This window comes from Centropristis striata, chromosome 24 (assembly GCF_030273125.1).
Source record: "Centropristis striata isolate RG_2023a ecotype Rhode Island chromosome 24, C.striata_1.0, whole genome shotgun sequence".
Classification (NCBI taxonomy): domain Eukaryota; kingdom Metazoa; phylum Chordata; class Actinopteri; order Perciformes; family Serranidae; genus Centropristis; species Centropristis striata.
The window spans coordinates 13,213,517-13,229,785 of record NC_081540.1 but is presented as its reverse complement, the minus strand read 5'-3'; the positions used below and the strand labels follow the sequence as shown (position 1 = coordinate 13,229,785).

General features: G+C 38.3%; 1 protein-coding gene across 1 annotated transcript; it reads right to left on the bottom strand.

Moving 5' to 3' along the window:
* Positions 1-829: 829 nt before the first annotated feature.
* Positions 830-15,675, bottom strand: LOC131963137 (sterol 26-hydroxylase, mitochondrial). Its single transcript, XM_059328286.1, has 9 exons — positions 15,259-15,675; positions 10,209-10,399; positions 9,764-9,963; positions 9,494-9,691; positions 8,534-8,697; positions 4,498-4,664; positions 2,946-3,027; positions 2,641-2,850; positions 830-2,343 (listed from the first exon to the last, which is right to left on the bottom strand). The coding sequence occupies exons 1-9, from the start codon at positions 15,505-15,507 to the stop codon at positions 2,227-2,229; spliced, it is 1,578 nt and encodes a 525-aa protein (XP_059184269.1). The 5' UTR covers positions 15,508-15,675; the 3' UTR covers positions 830-2,226.
* Between the last annotated feature and the right edge of the window lie 594 nt (positions 15,676-16,269).

The window sequence follows — 16,269 nt, the reverse complement described above, 5'->3', positions numbered from 1 at the left end:
ATGGGTATATATGCGTGTATGTGTGCATGTATATGTATATTTAAATGTATTTTGACATTATATTGTTTAAAGTGTTAATATAAAAAACATTTCTTCTTGCTGAAATTGTTAATATTTCGTTTCTATTTTTTTGATGATATCTTTGTTTTTACTATACACTTTTGCGGCTGTAACACTGGAAATTCTCTTAATCTACATTCCTGTTACCAAAACATTGTATTATTTTATTATTTTTATAGCCTCAAAATATACTTTATTTTAAGTAAAAGATAAAATTTCAGAATAATTGTGTTCATCCCTTTAATGTTGCAGCTGTTGCAGTTTAATCATTAATAATAATAATAATAATAATAATAAATCATGCTTGATATGGCCATTTTAATTAACACTTTATACCCTAAAATATACTCTTTGCATGATCTGTATATGAACTGAATGAGCATACTTTGATGCAAAGTATTCAATGATGAAGGAACTTGTGACACAATATGCTCAATTAGTTCACAATAATATGACTGGTGCAGCAGTAATGCAGCTTTTCCATTTCATTTCCTGCAGCTCAAAGAATGAATGAAGACATGAAGCCAGCAGGAGGCAGCAGAGGAACACTCAGAGCCTCAGTGCTTTATTGTGAGCATCTGTTTTGTCAAACAATGGCACCAAAACACAGATAAATAAGTTCAGGCCAGAAATAAAATATGACATGGCCGATTTACTCCAATTAGACATTAAAATAATCTCTTTTAAATGACATATTGAATATTGTGTCACGCAAAACAGCAACAATTTAACTTTATCTAACCAAGGTGTTTAATCAGAATAACAACGCTTCTTTTTTTAAAATGTTTTATTTTTATCTCTGCAACACAAAGTGGGATGAAAGATGAGATCGTAAAGAAATACATTTAAAATACATCTTTGTGTATCTGCAATAGCATTTAAAGCAGAGTAGCATCACAATAACACAATTATAGAGGTTACAGAGATTTTTAACCATTCATCCGTTTTTTCCCCCCATTCATTTTTATGTACAAGTTATCATAAATCACAGATAAAATTAAATCCTATGGAGGCTCTTTGAAGCTGCTATTAGCTCACAGTTTCATGCATTTTCATGTGCATTAAAAAAAAACATATTTATGGCTTTAGCTGTGTTAGAAGCACCGTTATATAAGCTGGATATACTTCAACTTGTTAACTGATTACATAAGTGCAGCCTGACGACCTTGTTTAAGTTAAGGTGATGTAAAAAGTTAGAGTAAAATAAACAATTACAGAGTGTGACACTTTAATACAGATTGCGTTCATTTTCGGCAGATTTTATTCACATTTTGGAACATCAGCTCCTACAATAAGTCTAATGAGTATAAAAACTGTTTATAGACACACACTCAGACTCTTTAGGACAAAAGTGTCTCCATTGAAACCCATTAAAACCAACATTTCTGACCCCACATCCATTACATCATCAAATCATTCTATTATATCAGGCTTTCAACCAGAGCTTCAAAATATACTTTTTACTATTTTTCACAAGACTAACATATCCCAGACAGGGGAAAAAATAGGCTTTAAAATAAAAATAAATAAAAAAGGACTCAGGAAAAAAGGAAAAAGGAAAATAACACTAATTTATACTGACTTTTAGCAGCTGTAAGAAGTGGGACATTTTTGTCCGCTGAGGTTACAAGTGGGAGTTGTTTATTCCAATTGGAAAATTAAGAAAAAATAAAAATGCATCACAATAAATGTTGCTTATCACTGATATATGCCAGACTGGGGGTAAGATCACCCTGGCCTTTGGGAAACAGGAAATAAAATATCTTTAAAGTAGCATTTGAGAACGCATTATTTAAATTTGTGAGTAGGGAATGGACTGTATGAATGTAACAACTTATTTGAATAATGATGTCTACAATGTTTCACTGTTTTTATATCATCATTGTTATTTGATGGGGATCCTTTTAATAATAAACAATAAACATATAACAGAAATTCCCTTTATATTGGTCCCTCCAGTCAGTAATTTTAGTTTTTATTCATTGATTTCTACAGTGCCACTCTGATTAAACATGCCAAACTATTCTCCTAAGCACTACGCTGCACTCAAAGTCCCAAGAGTTAGACAGATTTTGTTAGACTTGCAGGGATGCGTTTAGTTTGTTTGCAGCCTGCAGAAATGTTGATTTTAATCACCTGTGCTGTTGATCCTCAGCAGCGCCCTCCTCAGGCTCTGGGCAGGAAGCGCAGGTTGATGGGCGTTGCGGGGATCAGCAGGGTTCGAGTTTTAGGCTCCACCACAGGTGCACCATCTTCAGGCTGCACCTCATAGTGCTGCATTAGCTGCAAGATGACACAAACTGTCAATAGAAGCCTTTAACCCATTGAAGCCTGGAAAGCGGATACGTCGTTTTGTAGTATTTGTATAAGCTCTGAAATACTTTTTGAATTTCATTTCTATCTGCTACAGAGGCTGAAAAATCTATTATTTAATAGAAGCGTTAACACTTCTGTTGAATTTCAAGAAAAACTTCAGGTTTAAGGGGCTGATTTTAAAATCGCCCAGAGGTTTTACAGGCGTTTCAGGCGTCAATGGGTTAAAATACACAGAAGAAGATATTCCATCTGTCTGTCACTCACCCTGGACAGAGCCAAGTACATCTCCAGTTCCGCCACCCGCTTCCCCAGACAGGCTCGCACCCCGACACCGAAGGGTATGAAGCAGTACGGGTGGTGAGGGTAGACCCGGGGAGCTCCACAACGGAGCCATCGCTCCGGGACAAAAAGCTCTGCGTCTACAAACTCTTCTTTATTATGAGAGGATGCGTAATGACACAGATGGAACATAGTCTGAGGAGAAAAGAAGAACAAAGTGGATTTAAGAAGCACATCAGTTTCAGGTTACAGAAGCACTTGAAGGTGCATCACGCCTTTCTTCTCCCTACCTTCTTTGGGAACCAGTAGTCGCCGACAACGACCTCGTTCTCTGAAACAAAGCGTGCGTTTCCTGGTACCACAGGGTAAAGGCTGTGGGAGGGAAAAAAACATGACAACTAAGCTCCAAATCAGAGAAAAACGTGACCTGGGGTAAATGCAGGTACAGTCCCCTCCAAAACTACTGGAACAACGAGGTAGTTTCCTTTATTTTTCCTGTAAACTGAAAATATTTGGGTTTGAAGATGAATATGAGACAAAGGATCAGTATTTCAGCTTATATATATATATATATATATATATATATATATATATATATATATATATATATATATATATATATATATATATATATATATATATATATATATAAGCTGAAATACTGATCCTATCCTCAGTATTTCAGCTTATATATATATATATATAAGCTAAAATACTGATCCTTTGTCTCATATTCATCTTCAAACCCAAATATTTTCAGTTTAAAAAAGTGTGAAAATAACTGAAAACATGTCTTATATTCTAGTAAGCAAAGGGTGGCTACTTTGAGGAATCTAAAATACAAGACATGTTTTCAGTTATTTCACACTTTTTTTGTTAAGTACATAATTCCATATGTGTTCATTCATAGTTTTGATGCCTTCAGTGAGAATCTACAATATAAATAGTCATGAAAATAAAGAAAAACGCATTGAATGAGAAGGTGTGTGTCCAAACTTTTGGCCTGTACTGTATATATATATAAAAAATATATATATATATATGTATATATAAATAAAAAAGATTTGTTGGAAAGTAGATACTGAATCGTGCTGAATAGCTTCCCTGAAAAGTATGGTAGACCTGTGAGAGTCGCCTGTTTTGATAACAAACACTTTCATTTTGAAAGGACTAAAAGAGATTTCCTGTAAAAATAAATCAAATGATGTGATACGGTTCTCAGTTAGGGTTAGGGTTAGTTCTCAGTTAGGGTTTTGCTCACTCAGCGAGCAGAACTGAACATGTTGTGGAAAATCTTAATAAATCTAGATGACAAGAGTTTCTTAAAAAGACAGCATTATGCAGAATCTAATGAAAAGATATCAAAAACAGATACAAAGAGATACTCAAGATACACAAACGGGATCCAAAGAACAAGAGCAAAGAACAAGAGCAGTACAGTTTCTATGCTGGTTCTGTATTCCTAATGTAGTCCGTGCTTAAGGTCTGACCCATGAATTCCTCTTTTTTTCCGATCTGGAGTATTAGGAATTCCTCAAGCTTCTCAGAATAGGAAGTACAGTAGTTTGGCCGGGCCCACTGACATTCCTGCACAGTCTGAGTCTGTGACTGTTGGCCTGCATTTTCTGTGTTTGTCAAATCATATGTGATGCATTTTTAACTGCTTTATGTCTGATATTTTAATATATCTTCCATTGAATGTGTGTTTCGGCTCAGTGGGTACAGATACACAGTCATAGCCGGAACGATTTGTTGAACAAATCTTTTGTCCTTTTCTTTTTAAAGAACAGATTCTAGTGGTTCAGTACAGTGAGAAGAGCTGCCGTTCCCACTCCGGCTCACCGTAAGGTCTCCTTGATGACGGCCTTCAGGTACTGCATCCTGCTCAGGTCTTCTGAGGTCGGCTGGCGTCTGTCCGGGCACACAGAGTCCACCTCCGCGTACAGTCGCTCCTGAACCCTGAGGTCCCTCGCCAAGTGGTACAACGACCATGACAGGGTGTTGGAGGTCTGAGAACAGGAAGGAGGAATGAGATTATTGTCCATCAGAGTTCTTCAGAGGAGGGCACGGACATGTGAACTAAATGTCATGACGATCCATCTGTCAGGCTCAAATTAGGATTCAGATGCAGAGCAGGTGAACTGATAGCCAGGCTAGGAATTAACGGGAATTTATGGGAATAAACGGGAATAAACGGGAATAAACTGTGAATTTACCAAATTGAAGGTTGGCCCTAAACAGGGAACTTAAATATAATTGGGGGAAATATATTTTATATCTATCTATCTATATCTATCATGTTATTGTTGTTCAATGAAAGAATTGATTGATAAAGTTCTACTTACAAATAAATCTGTTGAAATGTATGAAATAATGTTTTTTAATTGTATTAATTTGCATGTCTGTTTATGACAAAACAAACTGTTTATATTTATGTTTGGATATGATGCAGTTTGTTTAAATTACCCCTGTAGGGCTCACAGCTTCTCCAGAAGGTTCATTTGGATTAAAGACTGAATGCAGTGAGAATTGTCAACAAATTCTCTCCATGCTTCAAGATGGAGGTCCCTCTTTGTCCCCCAAACAAAGACAAACGACCCCTACCCCCACAGGTATCTGCAGATACCTAAAGGCGTCTCATTGGCTGATACCAACAGGAAATACAACTTCCAGGTTGAGACACAAAAGTGTCCTGCAGCCATCCCTTCTCTCTCTTCTCTCCTCAACTCCCTGGGGGACAGCATGCCTGCTGTCCTGGTCTGCACTCCAGAAGACCAGGCCATTCCCCTCTGTCTCCAGCTCTAAGGGAAGGCCGGTGAGGCCCAAACCAAGTGGGCCCACCACAACGCTTCTAAGTTTCCTGCCTGTGATCTATACTGGACATAATCACAGAGACCCTCACCAAGCTTCTGGAGCCAACAGCAACCAACGCTACCACCACCAAAACCCAACCAGGAACCAGATTCTTCCTCAAAAGGAGTGCTGCTTTCCCCTTTCAACTCTGGACTCTGTGGTATAGTACTGGGCAGTTAGTAAGCAAGAACAAGTTGTTAAGCTTTAGCTGATCAATGTTCCAAATGGATAATTTGTTAACTTTATGAGACTGATTAACTATGATTTGCTATCTTTTCCTATTCCTAAGTGAATAGGTGGTGCCCCTTGAGTAACTTTAATTCATTTAAAGTATTAAATATTAATTTAGTCAATTTCCGATAGCAAAATTGACCTAAATTAGCTTTACCTCTAAATATTTTGGTACCCCTGCTGGAGGCAATGTGTATCTGAACCAGATACCCCTACACCCCCAATTTTCAGTTAAATCCTGATAATTTCCTAGCCTGGCTAACACCAGACTATTCTCAAATGAGGTCTAGTCTGGCAACCTACAATGCATTTCTCCGTAGAGGAGGTGTGGTTTACGATCCTCCGGAGCCGTTTATTGGGCGCTTAGAATGTCTATCAAAAGCGTCTGTAGGTAGCTCTTAGCCAATCAGATCAGTTATACCAGATGACGTAGTAGAGCAACAGAAATGGATGTTTGTTGTGTGTGTGTCTGTGAGAGAGTGTTGTTTGCTGCTTTGCTTCTCCAGTTCTCGCTTTCTGCAAGATTATTTATTTTCACGCTTTATTCCCCATCATGTCATTCAACACACATCCACTGATTTTATGGGTTGAGCCGTTGAGAGACCTTTCGCCTTTCAACTTTCGCTCTAAACTATTTAAAACACCATCTACAGCTAAGGAGAGTTTCGCGTCTGCAGCAGCCATGTTGGATCCGGAAAACTACAAGCTTCCAAGTGCCGAGTAGTACGCGTCATCGTCTTGCAGTCCCTCCCCGCTCTGTGATTGGATCCCTAAAACAGGGCTAAGAAACTGCCGTGGTTTCCAGACTGGATGGAGGTTTGAAATTAAATTCGAGCGCGCAAGGCAGTCTGGGTATACCCAGGCTAATAATTTCCACAAATTCCCATAAATTTCCATAATTGCCATAGAACGTTGATCTGAGAAAGTTTTGAGTTTTGACAGTAAAAATCTTTTTTATATTTAGTCATTTAGTTTTTAATTCAATACATGTCAAAAAGGATTACCAATAATTTGCAATGCAGCAAAACACAAGTGGATAAAAAAAAGAACCCTTCCACAAAGTTTGAGACAAATTTACTATATAAAGAAAACATAAATAAATAAAGTAAAACCAAAACAAATAAAATAGACTTTCAAGCTCTGCTTACAAAATATTGCAATGAGTTGGTCATTATGTATTATATTATTCAATTATTAAAGTAAACATATAAACAGCTGGAATGGCTGCAATTCAAACTGCCTGTCAAACATCTGCAGCATTACTTTAAACACAACACAAAAAAGCACAAAAAGTCAATATACTGAGTCCTTAAAAAAACTATCGTGTCCACTTTTATATATCGAATGATTAGTCGATATAGTAATTATAGTGACAGGCCTACTGTAGTGTGCTGTTTCAAATCAACTCTCTACCACAGCTCAGATATGAAGGTCAGAGTAAAACAATGTAACAAGCCTCAACTGCGCCTGGGAATGCTGCCCGACGAGCTCTGCCACTGCTCAGACATGCATCACTCCAACCAGCACTTGTGTGCGTTGCTGCACGCTTTGGTTCCCTCAGGACAGGTTGTCCTGGTTTCACTGTCAGCAACAGAGTCGTTAGATTAACTATTTCATTGTTTTCTGAGCTATTTATCTCTCAGAAGTCTAACTTGGGGCGTAAGATGATTTATTTCAAAGTTTATGAGTTTCGCTTTTTGCAGGCCAACCCTGAAGCAGCAGAAATAAGCTCTGTGGCAAAACAACAACAAGTTTTTGATGAAGATGCGTTTTTTCAGCAGGAAAACCAGAACCACATGTTAGAGCCGGGGCTCTTAAAGCCTCCCGACTTGAGTTTTATGTTTGAGAAAGTAGCTCTCTGTGCACAGATTTTTCACCACTCTGCAAATGTACCCAACCCACATAAAAAAATGTATTTTAATTGCAGCTCAATTTTTTTTCTACTATATCAGCCACCATATGGGTTATCCGTGAATTTTCCCCTCTAAAATCGGTATAAATTTTTTTACACCATGTGGACTGTACGGCCTTGTATATCTGTGCGGATGACTGAATGACTGTCAGTAAATGAAAGATGTATAGGTAACACAGTGGTAACTTACTATTTTTCATTTTATGTTATTTTCTTATTTTTATTTAATTTTATTTCTTTTGTTGTATTCCTTGTCTGCGTGCTGTGCTGTTTGTTTGTTTTTCCCCCCTTTTTCGTGGTTTGTCATGTATTTATGTGGAAAAAAAAAAAAAAAAAAAAAAATAAAAAAAAAAATAAAAAAAAGGTATCAAAAGTTTAAAAAAAAAATAATAAAAATAAAAATAAAAAATAAAATCGGTATCAGCATCAGCCTCAACACTGTTCACAAACAATTCACAAATAGTGAATAAACGGGCAAATTAGTGACTGCAAACATGAGAGATCTCTGACCACACAGTCATAAATGTGAAAGAAGTAGCAGGCTTAGATAAACTACAGACCAATACACACTCACACACACAACCAGGCGCATGATCCCAGACTGATATTTCTTCTAACTCAACACAATTATAACTATGGGCCAGTATAAAACTATGATAACTAATAACTCTGCCTTTCACTGTAACTGTTTTTAATGTTTTTGCATGTGTTTTCTCTCTACTCTGTTTTGTGTTTTCTCTCTACTCTGTTTTGTGTTTTCTCTGTACTCTCGACATCATTGTAAATGATGGGTTGCCCTCAATGATTCCTCGAGAAATAAATAAAGGATAAATGAAAAAATGAAAATGTTGGAAGGCTTCATGTTTCTAAGTGGTGCCTCACCGTGTCCACTCCTCCCAGTAGCAGCTCGGTGATGCAGGTGTAGACCTCGCCTATGGACATCTGGTCAGACGCCAGCAGGTGGGTCAGGTACAGGCCCTCCGCAGACTCGCCCCTGCTCTTCTGAGCTTTGATTTCAGCAACCCTCCTGTTGATGAGGGTCTGGGCTGCCACATGAAAACACAAACACCAAACACTGTACTGACCTGTCAGTGAATTGCATTAACCCATAAGAACCCACACCCAGTTATCCAGAAAGGAAAGTTATGGGGGATATATCACAGACCAAGTGAACCACACAGAACATATTTATGATGTTTGTTTGTTTTTAGTAATTTTGTGTCTTTTTTAGTAATTTTGTCTTTTTTTGTGTCTGTTTTTAAGTAGTAAAAACAGTAGTAGTTTTTTTTTCTGTCATTTTGTGTCTTTTTTTACGTAATTTAGTTTTTTTTCTGTCATTTTGTGTCTTTTTTGTCATTTTGTGTCGTTTTTGTCATTTTGTGTCTTTTTTAAGTAATTTTGTCTTTTTTGTGTCTTTTTTTGTAATTTTGTGTCTTTTTTAGTCATTTTGTCTTTTTTGTGTCTTTTTTAAGAAATTTAGTTTTTTTCTGTCATTTTGTGTCTTTTTTAAGTAATTTAGTTTTTTTTCTGTCATTTTGTGTCTTTTTTAAGTAATTTTGTGTGTCTTTTTTTTTAAGTAATTTCGTTTTTTTCTGTCATTTTGTGTCTTTTTAAAGTAATTTTGTGTCTTTTTGAAGAAATTTAGTTTTTTTCTGTCATTTTGTGTCTTTTTTTAGTAATTTTGTGTCTTTTTTTGGTCCTTTTGATACTGCCTCCAGCGGCCCCCAGGTAATTTGAGTTTGAGACCCCTGTTCGAGAATATTTAAAGTGTTTGTTACATGGGTGTCACCGTGGGTTCTTATGGGTTAAATGTGTCCTTTCGATGTTTCTTTTGCTTCATACCAACTTCATAGAGGACATCCCAGGCCTGAACGAATCGTTTCCAGTAGGGGAGGATGCTGCGACTCCAGCGAGGGAAGAAGATCACGATGTCAGACAGCGTCAGCATCTCGTCCACGGCGGCGATGAAGCGTAACGTGTCTGGAGGAATCTGCTCCTGCAGGCAGCCAAGCCTGGTCTCAAACAAGATGGAGGAGACACCTGCAGGAGGTCAAAAGAATCAATAACCAGCCTCCGAACCTCAAACTCAAGTACTTCTTGAGTAATTCTCACCTTCAAAGCCAAACTTGTAGAACTCAGCTGCCATATCTAGAACAGTGGCCTGGTCCGCGCTGTGAGTTCGAAGGCGCTCGATGTGTTTCAGCAGATCTCCGACCACCTGCTGGATGATTGGGGTGAAGGCGGTCGCTTCCTGCGGCTTCAGCATCTTGGGGTTCAGGATGCTGCGAATTCGGTACCAGTCCGGTGGACCTCTAGACAGCAAAAGAGCGTGATCAGATCACAAACTCAAGTGGCACAGGGAGGAAGCCCTGAGGAACTCCTGCCTCTCTCACATACTTTTTTTAGTGGTTTTATGCAGTGCCTTACTCATGAAAACACAAACTTCTATGTGAAAAATTAAAAGACTACTAATGTTAATGAAATATTTACTTTGAGTTTGTAGGAAGAACAAACAAATGAAATAATTAGAGTAATTTTCTGGTCCGTCTTCACTCACCCCGTATGCATACCGTAGGCATGTCCTCTCATGTCCATGTACTCCTTCCAATGGTGCAGCTGGGCTCGGACTGGGCGGCAGCCCTCCTGTCGGCTCACCTGAGATATGAACTCTGGAGACGCCACGTTGACCATGTCAAATGGGCCGAACTTGGAACGCCAGATGGGCCCGTAAATCCTCTTCTGTACATCCTAGAAAATTATGTCAGTGTGCAAAATTATAAGAATGGCTTGAATTTAAACTAATATGTTTTCATCTTTGAGACATTTTGACCTACTTTATCACATAATTACAGCTGCAATGACTTTCTTTACTGTCCAGATTAAAATGTTTAACAAAAACATATAATCAGCTCATTAAACTACTCAACAGTACAAAGATTAGCTTCACCTACAAGACTGAAATACTATAAACATGGTAACTCATCAGTAATAAAATACATCTGAAAGTCTTATTGTGTGTATAATATGTTGTAATTGATACTTTTAGTTTTAAAAGTTGTGCACATTTTGCGGCTAATATGTGAAATTTACTTAAATCCAATTTTCGCGAGACTGCTGTGTATGGTACAGCAGCTATTCTCAACCTTGGGGTTGGGACCCCAATTGGGGTCGCGAGATGATTTCTGGGGGTCGCCAAATCATTTTGTAGGTCAGCTCTGTCTCCACTGTGTTCATGTGTTAATGTGTTTTACTCTTTTTGGTCACTTAATGTCTTTTTTTTTGGTCATTTTGTGTGTTTTTTTGTAATTTTGTGTCTTCTTTGTGTCTTTTTTTTGATCATTTTGTGGTCAATTTATGTCTTTTTTTTTTAGTAATTTGTGTCTTTTTTTGGTAATTTTGTTTCTTCTTTTGGGTCATTTTGTGTCTTTTCTTATCATTTTGTGGTCAATTTGTGTCTTTTTTTGTCATTTTGTTTCCTTTTTTCGGTCATTTTGTTTCTTTTTTTGGGTGATCTGAACTGTGCATGTGAGATTCTGTTCAGTGAGGGGGATCACGGACAACATGCATGTTAAATTGGGGGTTGCGACTCAAAAAGGTTGAGAACTACTGGGGTACAGGACTGCTGTGTATTAATAGGAACAGAGACTTGGTTACACCTGCTGATCCCCAAAGCTACGGTGTTGTTGCAGGACACGCAGGACCGCAGCAGAGACACCAGTAAGAGCAAAGGAGGCGGGCTCTTTGTTTATGTGCATGAGGAATGGTGCAGCAACAGCAGAATTAGACACAGACATTGTTCTGCTGATTTGGAGGCTCTTACAATCATGTGCAACTCCTTACACCCGCCGGAGAACTGACAGGAGTTATCATCACGGCCGTATATATTCCTCCGGTTGCAAACACTAGTTTAGCTTCTCTACACAGCACTATCAACAAACAGCAACAAGCCACATCAAGCCAAGCTGTCCACATCAGCGCTGATGATTTGAATCATGCCTGAAGGCTGTTAGTGTTACCTAATTTCAGGCAATACGTGAAATGTGCCACCAGAGGTAACAACACTCTGGACAGGCTGTACAGTAATAACAAGCATGTACCCTTGCCACACTTAGGCTTGTCAGACCACATCTCACTGTTGTTGATCCCAGCATACGCCCCTCATCAGAGGGCAGCTAAGGCTGTCACTAAGACAATCAACATAGTGTATGGGCTGAGGGAGCTCTCTCAGGGCTCCAGGACTGGTTTGAGCACATAAAAAGAGGGAATTATTTGAACACAAGGACTTGGACATCTACACACAGCCTGTATTATGTTACTGTTGTGGTTACTTTCTGCTACTGTTTTTTTCTCTCTCTACTATTGTTTTTTTTTTCTTTCAATGTCATGTGAGGACAGTGTCCGCTCGTTGCAACATGGTCTTGTGCTGACTGGAAAATTTCCTTTACTTTACCAGAAACTATGGATCATTAAGTATGATTGACAATTTCCTGTAAAACATGAAAAAAATGTGTCTGTGTCTTTGTGAGTGCATTACTGTAATAAGTGACCAATCAGAGTGAAGTCAAAAGGCGTTGTAAACTATGAATAGTTATGGGTTTGGAGTTTTGGGAGCTTTTGAAGAAAGCTTTTAGATTTTCAGCTCCGAATACTTGGAACTTATTGCAACAAGAGCTCAAACTCCAAAGCCTGATATCACTAAATGTTTTCAAATCCATGTTAAATTCCATCACATCCAGACTTCAGGAGTGTAGATGTTTTATTTGAGTGCAAACTCTTTTAACCATTTTTTTCAATTCAATTGTTTTTGTATGTATTTGTATTGTTGACCAATGTTTGTGACTATGTGTTGAAACGTTCTATGTGCTGCCGTTTCTTGGCCAGGTCTCCCTTGAAAAAGAGATCTTGGATCTCAATGGGACATAACCTGGTTAAATAAAGGTTAATAAAAAAATTGATTGTTTTGTGTCGCTGCTCTGTGCAACCTTTCTTCCAACTGGTGCTCCAGTCTTGCAAAGATCTTCTCTCTCTTCGGCTGAAATAAAAAAGTGCTCTTGCCAGTGAATGCGGATTGTTGACTTATTTGATTCCCAAATCAAATTGAGCTAAAAGTAACTGCTGATATTTTTAACCGTCTCGGACACTCACACTACATAACACACTGCACGGAAAGAGTGACTGTAAAGAAACATATCTGGATTTCCCCAAACCAAAAAACGCTGGATGAATCAGGAAGTTCAATCACTCCTCAGACCCTGGGGCACTGCCTTCAGGTCAGGAGACTTCATCCAATACAGAGTAGCCAGAGCTTACAAAAACAAGATCAAGGATCACCTCAAAAACAAAAACCCCAGACAGGTGTGGCAGGGCGTCCAGAACATGACTAACCATAAGGGCAGGAACGCCACACACACCTCCATGGACTTCTCACCGGCAGAGGACAAACACTCAGCCGGACTGCAGACACAGAACACAGACTCCTGTGTGCTCATCCTCCAGGAACATGAGGTGAGGCACACACTCACATCAGCCAACCCACGGATGGTACTCAAAACCTGCGTAGACCAGCTGTGTTTCCCAACATCTTCAACCAGTCACTTAGACAGGAAAAAGTCCCAACCTGTCTAAAACCCTCAGTCATCATACCAGTTCCAAAGAAATCCACTATTGACAGCCTTAATGATTACAGGCCAGTTGCACTAACTCCAATAATAATGAAGTGTTTTGAAAGTCTCGTACTGAAACATCTCCAGACTAGTCTCCCCCCACACTTTGACCAACACCAATTTGCTTACAGACGGAGTAGATCTACAGACGATGCCATCTCCACTCAGCTCTGAGCCACCTGGAGCACAGTGAAAGCTATGGAAGAGTCCTCTTCATTGACTATAGTTCTGCATTTAATACAATCATCCCAAACACACCTGTGAGCAAACTGTCTCGCCTTGACTTTCTGGCACTCCACAAGGCTGTGTGCTGAGCCCGACAGTGTTCTCCTACGACTGCACACCCGTCCATGCATCGAATTCCATTGTAAAATTTGCTGACGATAATGAGGAGATGAGACTCCGTACAGGCAGGAGATTGAGGAACTGGTTAAGCTGTGCTCCATAAACAATCTCACTCTAAGTTAGGACTTGGTGATCTTGGAGCAAACGTCATATCCTGATATATTTAGGCTGAATATCGATATACGATATATGTCCTGATATTTTTAGCACAAAGTGAGAGCAAATGTTCAGTCAAAGTCAAAGCCAAATATGACATGTCACAAGTAGTTTTATTAAAACTGTTTATTTAGTGAATATAAATACTGTATAACAACAGGAGTACCTTTTTAAAGAAAAATCAAAGCTCCATAAAGTGCACATTTAAATAAAAAAATATCTTAAATAAAAATAGCCTATGAAATAAAATAAGTCAATCTTTTTCTGAAATAACTATATTTATATGAGAAAAGAATAACAAACATTACAAAAGAACTAAATGTGTAAACCCTAGTAAGGGCAACATTTATATATAAAGAAAGAAAAAAAAGAACTATATCAATATATGTGATATGGTCTAATTCCATATCACATTTAAAAATATATCGATATATTTTAATATCGACATATCGCCCAGCCCTACTCTAAATGCAAAAAAACAAACAAAAGAACTGATTATTGACTTCAGAAAGTGCAAAACAGACCTCCCACAACTCTTTAAACAAGGTGAGAGTGTGGAGAGGGTCCAGTCCTTTGAATTTCTCAGCGCCCACATCTCTGACACTCTGTTAAAACCTCTTCCAGTGTTAAAAAAGCCCAACAACGCCTTCATTTCCTGAGGCTACTGAAAAGGAATGGTATGAATGAACAGATACTGGTCACTTTTTATCGCTCCTCCATAGAGAGTGCTCTGTCATATGGGATCACTATCTGGTATGCTGTCAGAAGGTGATAAACACAACAGGCAGGATCATTGACCACCCCCTGCCATCTTTGGAGCAGATCGCCAGCCACTGCAAAAACTAACTGACAAAAATTAAGAAATAAATAACTAGAATTAAGCAAATACATGCTTGGCAGTGCAGTAAGTACATTTTTCTTTGTAAGATTTCTTTAAATAAGTCAAAAATATTGAAATACTTGAAAAAACAATGATTGCTTGAAATAAATCCAAATATACTTATTTTGAGCAATTATTGTGGATTATAAGGCCCATGTGTAGCCAGCAATACTTGAAACTCGCTAGTTTTGGTGGGTAGAAAATACTTTTACTGTCTTTACTAGATTAAAATCTTCTTACATAAAAGCATCAATACAAAGAATGCAAAAATATATAAAACAATTTGTGTAGGTGCATTCTGCATAAAGAGTACTTTTACTTTTTATACTTTTAGTACATTTTGATGTTGATACTTTTGTACTTTTACTTCAGTAGTTTTAAATGCAGGACTTTTACTTGTAGTGGAGTAATTTCACAGTGTGGAACTTTTAGTACTTTTACTTAAGTTTGGGGATCTGGATGCTTCTTCCATCCCTGGTAGATTGTGTTCTTACAGGCAAGAGAAAGAGACCAGATTGTGCTGAAGAACAAGCTTTAGATGAATAATAAAATAGTTTTGGTACCTGCAGTAAGTGGAGCTTGTCGGTGTATCCTTTGACAAATAACCAGTACGCAGTCGTGGCAATACTTGGTCCGGGCAGGTCATCGATGGTCCTCAGCTTCCCGGCCCCGGTGCTCGCCTGGACGTTCAGGTTTCTCCTTGCAGCAGACGGCCGCTGATGCAGCTCCGGACCGAACCGGGCCACCGGCAGTGACCGGGCCCAGAGTCTAGGGAGCCGGGTGGCCCGGGCTGCAGCCGTCGAGAAGCCCATGGTGGAAGCTGTGTGTGTTTGTGTCAAAGTCGGACTTTTATTCCATTACGTTTTGGTGTACGCCCCTCCTGTAGGAAGTTTTAGATACTGGATAAACTGAATTCAGTAAACTAATGAATGATTCATTACAGGTTTACGTGGGTGAAGATTAGCCAACGTCATTTTCATGAGTTTTGTTTTTCAATTTATTAATTTTTAAACTGCCATCTACAGTGCTTGTAAACAGGTGGCCGTCTTGTCACCAGCGTCAATAATTATGACTAAACACTGCCCCCTTGTGGCCACTTTGTGTAATTACACCCATTTTGCTTTTATTTTGAATGATTCAACCGGAAGTACTGTTCTTGTGTTCTTTAACGTTAACTATATCTAACTTGATAAAACAGTTTCACTTACGGACTATGACCAGTAGATGCACGCTAATGGTTTTAAATATGACTTCAATATAAAATTGCTGACTTTATTTCGTTTAAACACATTCATACTACTGTAATAAAGATATATATATATATATATATATATATATATATATATATATAAATAAATGCAATTCCTTAAACTTGATGTTATGCTGTTGTTATGGACCGTGGCCACTAGAGGGCATAAAATCCTATTTTTGTGAATATTAACCAATTTCCAAGAGTCTTGTAGCTAGCCAGTTTGTAGATGACTATTATGACAAAAAAAGAAAACAATTAGTGCCAATTTTAGAATATCAGTACAACTTTGAGACAAATGTACATAGAAACTAAACAGGAAGGG

Bases quoted from the DNA above. Each gene is read 5' to 3' on its own strand.
- LOC131963137 (XM_059328286.1), bottom strand. From the start codon at position 15,507: ATGGGCTTCTCGACGGCTGCAGCCCGGGCCACCCGGCTCCCTAGACTC. The intron at 9,692-9,763 runs GTGAGAATTACT...GACCTCCTGCAG, and splicing joins CTACAAGTTTGGCTTTGAAG to GTGTCTCCTCCATCTTGTTT. The intron at 4,665-8,533 runs GTGAGGCACCAC...TCCTGTTCTCAG, and splicing joins TACTGGGAGGAGTGGACACG to ACCTCCAACACCCTGTCATG.